Source organism: Myotis davidii, unplaced genomic scaffold (genome assembly GCF_000327345.1).
Source record: "Myotis davidii unplaced genomic scaffold, ASM32734v1 scaffold187, whole genome shotgun sequence".
In the NCBI taxonomy this organism is placed as follows: Eukaryota; Metazoa; Chordata; class Mammalia; order Chiroptera; family Vespertilionidae; genus Myotis; species Myotis davidii.
Window position 1 is genome coordinate 4,336,787 of NW_006383018.1, and position 11,182 is coordinate 4,347,968.

General features: G+C 33.9%; 1 protein-coding gene across 1 annotated transcript in view; it reads left to right on the top strand.

The window, feature by feature from the left end:
* Window positions 1-11,182, top strand: part of VPS50 (VPS50 EARP/GARPII complex subunit) — a 117,107-nt gene that overhangs the window by 46,729 nt on the left and 59,196 nt on the right. The window contains exon 13 of the mRNA XM_015558258.1: window positions 9,819-9,951. Coding sequence (XP_015413744.1) covers window positions 9,819-9,951 — 133 coding nt within the window. The remainder of the gene's footprint in view (window positions 1-9,818; window positions 9,952-11,182) is intronic.

Consider the following 11,182-nt stretch of genomic DNA (forward strand, 5'->3'; position numbering starts at 1 on the left):
GCAGCAAACTCCGGCGTTAACCTATGCCGCCATCTTGGTTCCTCTTTTCTCCAATCCACATTTGCCTTTTAGCAATGCATGCAGGCATATCAAAGGTAAAGTTTGGTAAACAGTAAAAGGATTATCAGATTAGGGAATTGCCTTGAGCCACCGATATCCAATTGGTGCTTATGCCCAAGGTGTGTACTACAGTGTTGGCAAGCAGTGGCTTCCCACATCTCCCTTTTTTTGTTTTCTTAATAAATCTTGAAAAGTGTATGCTGTCTGTAGGGCTTGAGTCCTTTTAAGACTCTTCATTCCGCATCTGCAGACTAGAAATAAATATATAAGAACAAGAATGAGACAGGTAATAGTGGTTATGCTAAGAGCCAGATGTAGGGAGATCCAATGAAGATTTTTGTCCTTCAATCTTTTAAAAAAAAATATATATATATATATATACATTTATTTATTGACTTCAGAGAGGAAGGAAGAGGGAGCAGTTCGCAGGCCGACGCTCTATCCAGTGAGCTAAACCAGCTAGGGCTGTCCTTCAATCTTTTTGACTTTGGTTAAATATGATGTGTTTGTATATTTATATAGTATATTTTGTTACCATTAAGCTTTTATATGCTTAAATAAAGTCAAGGACATATTTTTGTTCATGCTTCCTGAGAAGGTTCTCTGTGCCTTTATATAATATAAAGCTGAAAGTTGTACTTAACATATAAATTTTTATGAATAAAAATTGTGCTAACGGTGTTTATCATGACATTATTATTAGTTTTTTAAAAAATTCCTTTCACTTTTTTCTTAAAGCTTAATGTAAAATAACCTATTTAAGTAGCTGAGTGTATTTAAATTATCAGATAACAAAGATCTTATTTCATCTTGAGTAAATACTTGTTAAAATTACTCCCAAGAAGTACCTAGTATACTGCTTTGCAAAACTATCCATATATGTGTGATATAGTAGGTGAGGTGTGTGTGTGTGTGTGTGTGTAAGATTATGTAATTACATTAAGGAAACAAGTGATTCATTAGTGTACTAGAGCTTAGTCAAAGCCACCCGCCCCCTAGCCCCCCAACAGCAGGTACATATATTATTATTCATTCAACACAGTTGTAGTCTGGTTTATATTCAAGCTATTGAAGATGTTTTAGTTTGAAGTGGTGAGACTAATAGCAAATGTTAATGATGGCTTCCTGGAGGAATTCCTTTTGAGGACAGGATTTAACAGAATTAGCTATGGCAGGATCTTTATGTTGAAAGAATAGACTTAGAGGAGCTGAATAATGAGATGAAGAATGTGATACATTTTAAGGTGGCCCATTTTCTTTGGTACTATCTCCATAAAAATTTATGGAAGCTCAGAAATTACCCCAGGCCTCTTATAAAGTATTCAAGTCAGTGCTACTATCGGCAGACAGGATTGGGGACATCTCTTTGAAACCTAATTAAGTTTTAAGTTATTTTATAATCTTGAGTCATATTTGACATGCTTAAACCAGGTAGGATTAGGAATAAATTATTTCAAATCATATTTATTTAGTTAGTTAGTTTGATGAAAAGATGTAAACTTTTAGCAACTAAGTTCTATAAATGAAGATAGTTAGCTCAGGGGAGGAAAAGTGGAGGGAACCTTTAAAAGTATAATACATAAGCTGATAAAAGGAAGTTTAAAGTGTTTTCTTGATGAGAACACATATCCAGGTTCTTAGAATGGCATAACTCAGGCCAGGGAGACAATTCAGGAAGGAGCCTTGTATTAAAATGTAAAGTTCTTAATTTTTCAAGATGTGGCAATTGGGAGTCATTTTAGTCCTGCATAGAAGCAACTGATAATAATTATTAAGGAAGTACTAGTGCAAGAATGTATGTGGCAATGGAGTGTCAGGTAAGAAAAAACAACAGAGGCCTCAGGAAATATGTATAGGGCAGGGTTTTCAACCTTTTTCATCTCGTGGCACATATTAACTAGTTACTAAAATTTTGCGACACACCAAAAAATGTATTACATTTTTTGCCAATCTGACAAAAAAAAAGGTATAATTTTGAATCATTCACACCAGTCAGCTATTGTTGTGTTGCTTTTGTCATTTATTTCTTATTTGACAATCTAAGGGGAAAGAGGTCTAATTATATAATTAGATATAATTTTTATTCTTTCAAAATTTTGATTCATTTTGGTATAATTTTGATTCATTCACACAAGAGAGCTATTGTTGTGTTGTCTGTTGTCATTTTTAAATTTGACAATCTAAGGGAAAAGAGGTCAGCACCCCTGAATAAATAGTTAGGTGTTGCAGGTTTTAGAAGTTCTTGGGGCACACCAGTTGAAAATCACTGGTGTACGATATTGACTGGCAGATTTTAGAAGTTAGAAGAAACAGCCAAGGCATTTGGGTAGTTGTTCTCTGTTCAGTAGCAATATTTTTAAGGAAGTCTTTAATTATTGATAGAGTTTAAATAGAACATTAAAAAATGAAATAAATGAGATGGCACACTGAACAGAGTTTAGAGAGGGATGGAGTTTCTGTAAATGGAAAAATTGAGTTTCCTTTAAGTGGAGAGAGATTGGAAATGAAAAGAGATAATCATCTGCTTGCTCTTTTTCATAGTATTATTTTAAGCCATCAACAGATACCAGATATTTTAAACCATTAAAATATCTTGCAGTCCAGGACCCCTCGCTCCTTACTGCCCGCCTGCTCCCTGCTCCTTAGTGCTGCTGCGGAGGCGGGAGAGGTTCCAGGAGAGGTTCCGGCCACCGCCTCTGCGCTCTCCAGCCATGAGCCCAGCTTCAGGCTGAGCGGTGCTCCCCCTGTGGGAGCTCACTGACCACCAGGGGGCAGCACCTGCATTGAGCATCTGCCCCCTCGTGGTGAGTACTCACCATAGCAACCGGTCTTCTGGTCATTCCGCCATAATGGACACTTAGGCTTTTATTATATAGATGGGCTAGCATGAAATTGAACTAATTTGTGTATCCCTGTATAAATAAATCTGGGGCAAAATGTGTGTTCTGTCTGTATTTACTCTGGTAAGCAGAGAACTTCAAAGTTCTTAAGGCCAGCAGCTTCCTGTCCTGTTATGAAATTTCTGCCATTTGTGTCCTGTCACTGCTGCTCTGACTATGATTTTTCTAGTTGGCTTTGAGGTTTTTGAAGTCATTTTGCAGCTGAATGTCCTTATTTTCCTTTTCTTTACTAACCCATGTTTTCTAGATGGTTTAATTGGAAGCACAGTTTTCCGTTTTAGATTTTATCTTTTAGTCTGGTTTCCCTGTTTTTCTTGAATGTATTGACTTACAGTTGTTAGATTAGGAATGAGTAATACTTAGCAGCAAAATTTTCCGATAAGAATTAAACCTCATTCATTTCTGGAAAGGGCCAATGAAAAGAGGCATAGTGGTCATTTTTTGTGCTTTAAAATGTTATTTTTTGATTGCATCTCCATTTCTATATACCTTGCATGTTTGCCCCAGTTTGTAGAGAGATTTAAAGACACCAAGTAGTAATCTTGTAGAGAAACCATTTCTAGGTTATTTGAAAGTTTATGAAGTATGTATCAGTTGAAAAAAATTCTTTGCCAAAGTTTTTAGGCAGCCTGATGGGTGTCCCTAGGGAGTTTATTTCAAGATGTTAATTAGGCTGTTAGTGATTAATTTATGATAACAAAGCTGGCTAAGCTGGCTGAAGTTTTCCCAGCTACTTTTCAATTGTTCATTTCCAACCAAATGATCTTAATGAGCTTTGAGTTCTATTTTTGAAATGAACTTGATAATGTTGTAATACTGTGGGGGAAAATATAGTGCTTCTTTTGAAAAACCTTTCTGAAATCATTTCAGTATTTGTTTTCTCAGAATCTGGCACATTGGAGGTGTTTAGTAAATGTTTCTTGAGTAAATTGGACTGTCCTCTTTGTTTCTGACTAATATGGTGTTGACACATTTCAAATTTGATTAGTGGAAGGAAATAAACCAACGTGCAATACCTTCTCTGTGTCATGAACTTTTACACGTGCTTTATATGCATAAAGATAGAAAGACAAACTTAAAGGCTAGTTTAGTGTTCTCGGTTTTAAATCTTCATTTTTATAAATAATATCTCTTAATACTGAATTGTAATTCAATGTCATTTTTGAAGGGCAATAAATATCTTTAGTAAGACCTCCGTTGAAGATATACTTTAGTTTGATGTTCATATAGAAAAGTAAAGACAAATTCCTCTTTTGAGTTAAAAACATGTTTCTGTTTCTAAATTCTCAGGGCACTTTCTGTTGTGAAAAATTAATATATCTGCTAGTATCAGATGGTGTGATAGTATAGGTTCTCTTTACTACAGATGAAAAGTTGCCAGGAAGTTCAGAGATAAATTTAGTGTTAATGTGTATTAATCATCTTGTTTTGGGTTCTCCTTAGAATTACCTGTCTCTTTGTCCTTTTTCTCTGACTTAAACTAGTTCGTTATTTATGTTTTTTTCATCACAGTATTTATGGAGATAGACAGAATATAGATTATATAAATAGTTGCTTAAATTAAGAAATCATTAATATGATGTTTTTTCTTAAAAATGTACATATTTTAAATATGCAGATGAAACATATTAAACGTAGGAAATTACAGATAAAAAGAAGAAAATAAAATTAATATTTCTGCATGAAAGGATGGTTCTTTTAATGTGTATAAAGCAAATAGCTTTTAAAAGTAGGATTATGCTGTACATACAGTTTTATAACATTTTCCCTACTTGTTATATTATAAACAGTTTTCTGTTTCACTAAGTATGCTACCCACATACCTTTTATTTGGTTTGACGTTCTGTGGACTAGTGAACTGATTTCCTATTCTTAGATATTTATGTTATTACCAGCTTTTGTCATGAATAACACTGTAGTAAATACTCTTAAAGCTAAATCTTTGCACCTTTTAGTTATTTCATTAGGATAAATAACAAGAAATAAAATTGCGTGTCAGGCTTTACATTTTTAAGGCTTTTGGTGTGTTTCCAAAATTGCCCTCTAGAAAGTGTGTTTCAGTTTACACTCCTCATCAGTAGTGTCTGCTTTTATCCCTCTCTCTGTACACCTGATGGTTATTTTGTATTTAATAGCTTATCAGATACCAGAAAGTAGCATATCAGAAATAATTTGTATATCATTCAGGCGTAGTTAGGATGTGAAGGCAGTTAAACTGGGACAGTTCATTAACTGTTGAGGTTAATTTGGTTGGATAGGTGAATGTACCTTTCCTTTCTTACTGGAGGCTACAAATTTGAACATGTGGTCAAAGAGAGAAACCTTTTTAATTAAAGGAATAATATTACTTACTTGAGTGCTTTCTCAGGTCAGTTTCAGAACACTCTAAGAATTCAAATATCAGGTTTATTATCACATATATGTAGCACCCAACTCATTTTGTTATTATGTATTGATTTCTAACTGTTTATGAAATATTAAAAGTAGTTTATGGCAATTTTTAATATTCAAGATTTAATGATCAAAAGATAATGAAGGGAAGTTTATCCATCTCTTCATTTTTCCCTGCCATTTACTCTCTGGATTGTGAAGAACTTTTGGGGTCTGAAATTTTATCCTGCTTGCACACTAATAAGCTAGTCTGTTACCATTTCATGAATGCTAGTAGAAGACAGACTCCATTTTCTTAGCACTTTGACTTGCTAAGTTGTCATTACTTAGCTCTTGTTAGTCAAGTAATCAGTTCAGCTCAGCAAGGGTAAATAAGGCTTTAAAGAGCTTATGACACAGAAAGATCACATTAATTGTGATCAGAGGTAGAATAAGAAAAGGTCAAACAACATAAAGTGGTATCAACATAGTTCTTTAAGGAATCTACGGAAGTCAAAGCTATCTTACTGTTAAGAGGATTCTGCAACATTTGAATTTGGGCTTGGATTTCAACAAGCCCAATGTATGTAGCTGGGTCCATGGGTAGAGAGGAAATACCATGAACAATGGCATGAGAGGAAGACAACATATGGTTAGGGTTAGGGTTAGGATGTTTCTAATGTACTCTGGAACTAGTGATTGCCTATGGAGTGCATGCCTTCCATTTATCTACCAGAAAGTCTGTTGGGATATAATTAGATTATATTTGTTTACATGCTATAAATATAAATTTATGCAAAGTTGAGTTTATGAAAGTTAAAAAATTGACTTAATAGGAGAGTACCTTTATTCAGGTGAAATGATTGCTGAGTTGCAGCCCAGAACTTATTTGTGATTTTTAAGAACTATATATTTTTGTTGATTTCAGAGAGGAAAGGAGAAGGAGAGAGAGATAGAAACATCAGTGATGAGAGGGAATCATTGACCAGCTGCCTCCTCGCAAGCCCCCTACTGGGGATCGAGCCCACAACCCAGGCATGTTCCCTGACCTGGAATTGAACCATGACCTCCTGTTTCATAGGTTGACGCTCAACCACTGAGCAGCCATGACCAGTCTTATTTGTGATTTCTGCGTTTCTTTGCCTTCTGCTTTTAGCTTCTTCCTCATCAGTATCAGTGTATTTCATGTATGTTATGTAAGAGATATTTTAGGTGTAATTGTATGGTAAAGATAAAACAAGGGAAAAAATTCAAGGCTGGTTTATTGTAACGTTAATAATTATAAAAATAGATATGAAAAGTAAAGATAAAAATTACCTCAAATTTATGGCATAAGTATGCAAAAATATTTTATATTGCTCCCTGCAAGCTATTTGTAAATCTGGGTAGCCATTCTAATTCGTTTGTAAATAGGTACCTACATCCAATTTGTATACTCAGAGAAGTGTCACTCCTTCCCATGTTCCTTCCATTTCATCTCACTCCACCTCTTGTAGGTCACTAACTTTAATGCTTTGTTGCTTATTTTCCCTGTTTCTTTTAGTGATGATAAGAAGCTATGTGCATTAAATTTTTCTTTTTCTCATTACATATATATAAAAATTTTTAAAATTCCCTTTCATGGATATATGTCATATGAAAGGGATTTTTTAAATTATAAAATTTAAGAAAATGCATGTGTCTATTTATAATTATTTTTCACAGTTGTACAGTGCTCTTTTGTATATGAATGATAGTTTATTTGACCAGTCTCTTATATTTGGACATTTAGATAGATTCAGATATTTTGCAATTACACATATTCTTGTAATGAGTAACTTCATGTTATATATTTTCACATTGTTTAAGATACATCTTAAGGGTTAATTCCTAGAAGTGGGATTGCTGGATTGAAGGGAAATTACGTAGTTTTGTTAGTGCCAAATTCTCCATAGAGTTGTACCATTTTGCATTCACACCAGCAATATATGAATGACAGTACCTATGTTTTTCACAGCCTTGCCAACAGAGTATATATGTTATCAAAGATAAGCAAAGGTGGACACATACTAATTAAAGTGGTAAGAACATTTTAGTCAATACTATATTATTGGAGTAAGGAAAAGAGTCTGGCAGAACTCAAGTTCCATTTGAACTGAGGTGACTGGGCATTTTAAAGAGAGAATGAGGGAGTAGGGAGTGAGTGGAGGCTCAGTAGAGTCAAGGAAGCGAAAAATTACAAAAAGCTGGAAGGGGTGGTTGGTCCATGTGAAACCAACTGTGTTTTGCTAACTGGGGCTTACTGAAGTTAGGCTCCCACCCTCCAAGGCTGGAGGACAGGGGCCCTATCTCCCATGTTAGCTGGAACAAATAGTACATTCTTTTGGCAGCCTTGAATTTTCTCAGGCAGGCAGTTTAAAGGGACTAGGGGCATCCTAAGGATGCCTCCTGTGCCGTTAGGAGACTATATTCATATTTTGTTCAAATCTTTATAGACCAAGATTGAAACCTAATAGAGAAGAGGGCTCAGTGGAGCCTGGCTAGAGTTTGGTCAAGGACAGAATCTTTGTCAGTGGTCATCTTTACAATGTTTACCAACCTTATGGGTGAGAATTAGTATCATTATAGTTTAGTTTACATTTGTCTTATTGCAGTTGTCCCAACACTGTTTATGACAAGACTATCTTCACCTAAGTGAAGTGATGTGCTATCTTTATTATATGCTATATTTTTACATCAGGTTGGATCTATTTCTGGACTTTTTAATTTATGTCTCAGGAAATTCAAATTTATCTCAGGCAGAACTGACATCTTGATGATGTTGAGACATCACAACCAAGAATAAGGAATATCTTTCTATTTTCAAATCTACTTTATGTCTTTCAGCTTTCTTTATAGAGTTTTGGATCATTTCTTGTTAAGCTTATTTCTAAACATTTTTTATGTTTTGTTATTGTAAATGGAGGTTTCTCATTCAGTGTGTCTTCTAAATGGTTATTATTTGTGTATATGAATGCTATTTGTTTGCATGATAAATATATCCTGCTACCTTGCTGGATATTTTTATTGTTTGAGTTAGCTGTATAATTGATTTCCTAGGGATTTTCAGTATTATTAGGTCATGTGCAGATAGAAATTGTTGTATTTTTTCTTTTCCTACTAATTGTTTTCTTTAGTTTAATTGCACTGGTAGTACCTTTTGTACATTGTTAAATATTATTGGAGATAGAGGACATTTTTTTCTTGTTCTGACCACAGTGGGTTTGCCTTATGGAGTTTCCTCATTTAAGGAAATATCTATCATTTTTATTTTCTGATGAGTTGTTATTAGTAATGGCTGTTGACTTTTGTCAGAAGTTTTCTTTAGACCAATTAATATGGCAAATTATATTAACAGATTTTATAAGATTGAATTACCATTCTTGGCATGAACCCCACTGAGGCAGTCTGACTCCAGAGCTTAACAATTTCTTTATTTTACTACTTCCTAGTTGAGTTTCAGAGATTCGCTATGCTTACACAAAAATATAGTGAGTCATACAAGTTAGTATTTTTATTAATTGCTAGATGAGTTTAGAGGAGGGAAAGGTCATTATGGAGATTAAAAAACTTTTGAAAGGGGAGGATCATTACCAGCTGTGATATCCTGAGCCTCAATCACACTGTCCCTGTACTTGCTGTATATAGCTTACTTCTCCTTGCTATTTACCTTGGAGGGCATACACCAGAGTCTTAACCTTTTAGTGTTCTGGAAGCATGATTAGTGGTGACGGGCTGATTACAAACTGAAGAAATGCTACAAAATCCCAAATGATGGAGCAAATGCTGCATTATAACAGATAGGAAGCCTGCAAAATAGAATGGAGACATCATTCTACCTGCAGGGGGAAAAAGGCAGAACTGATGCTTTTATAAAGCAGAGTTGCCCTGACTGGTTTGGCTCAGTGGATAAGCATCGGCCTGCGGATTCAAGGATCCCAGGTTCAATTCCAGTCAAGGGCATGTACCTTGGTTGCCGGCACATCCCCAGTAGGGAATGTGCAGGAGGCAGCTGAATTGATGGTTCTCTCTCATCGATGTTTCACAAATGCAGTGATTGAATTGTAAATCTGACCTCTTTTTTTAAGTTGTTACTCAGCTCCAAGGATGAATATAAAGCTGTGTTTACATGCTCAGAACAAGGTCCTTGAAAAAATACATTTGGGAAAGTTTACATTGCCACCTTTGAGAACACTTGTCAATTCAATAGTTTTTATACTCTGATTCTCTGATTCTAATTTGAATGAACTGATATCCCTTCCGAATACTAACAGCTATGTTGAAATTAGAATTACTTGAACAGTATTTTCTTTCCATTGAACTTTCTCTTTATATATGCCAATGGAAGAAATTTTCTTAATCATGTCTAATTCTTGAATAAATTTTTTTAATAACATAAGTTTATTTTGATTTACTTTGTGTTAAAGTAGATGTAATAATTTGGAAGTTGACTCTTCTCATTTTCTTCAGCACATTACATCAGACAGCTATATTCCATGCCTTGCTGACCTTTGCAAAGCACTGTGGGAAGTTATGCTCAGCTATTATAGGACTATGGAATGGCATGAAAAACATGATAATGAGGATACCACTTCTGCTTCTGGTAGGAAATTACTTTGATTTTTTTAAAAATTACATTGTAACTATGCCATCTTTCTGGAGCAAGGTGAAAGAAAAAGAACAGCATTCTTTTAGAATTCCAGGGGCTATAGTGAACATATGTTAAATGTTTACCAAAGGAAGTGATTCAGCTACTATGAAAGCTTCTTTACCTTTGGGAATTAACTGGGCTAAAGGACTTCTTAAGTGACAAATAGTACCAGTTTCCAGGGATATGTGCTAATAGCTATAGGACTGAATTATTAAGAAAGGGCTTTAAAGGATATATATATATTTAGTTGTAAACTAGATAAGACATTGATCTGTCCAAATTTACTATAAAATTAATGCTAAATGTTCAGTTTTAAGTCGATTTTGCTAGTTTTCAAATTATACTAATAAAGCTACATTCTATGATTTAACAATTATACTGATACTTTTCTTCCTGAAAATATAGCAGAAATTAAAATTTTCATTAAAACTTATTTTTTAAAATGTTTGTCTTTAAATGGAAAATCCAACTTTAAATGTGCAGTAGCCAGATAAATAAAGAGCAAATCTTTGAGAAATTATAGTATTATGTTTAAATTACTTTATTTTTATAGTTATATATCTTAAATGATTATGCTTGAATAATAACTTAGGTTAAATGTTCAAAAAACTTTAAAAAATAATAAATGATTTTATCAGCATTTTTTAATAGGGGAAAATAAATTATAGTGCACTAGTTTTTTGTATTACATACAATTTAATGTAGGTAGTCTATCAGGTTATTTTAGGAATTCCTAATTTCTGAGGTGATTGATTTTTGTTGTTGGATGGGTGGAGGAACACCAAATCTTATTGCTTGATTAAACATATGATTTTGGTAGTATAGAAAATGTAAGTTTAATATTTGTCTTGACTCATGAGAAGCTCATAAATATAGATAGCAAAAAGTAAGATGAAAATTCTATGGAAGCATTTTCATCCTCTTAGAAATATTGTCAGATATGGGGGATGAGGAAGGAAAAGAGAAAACAGAAAAGGAGTGAGTACTGTAAATCTATTTTCTCTTCCTTATGATTTTCTTAATAACATTTCTCTTTATTGAAAGAATACAGTATGTAATACATACAAACTATGTTTTAGTCGACTGAAGTCATCACTAAGGCGTCTGTTCAACAGCAGGCTATTAGTAGTTAAAACTTGGAGAGTCAAAATTATATCTGAATTTTTTTACTGCAATAAACCTT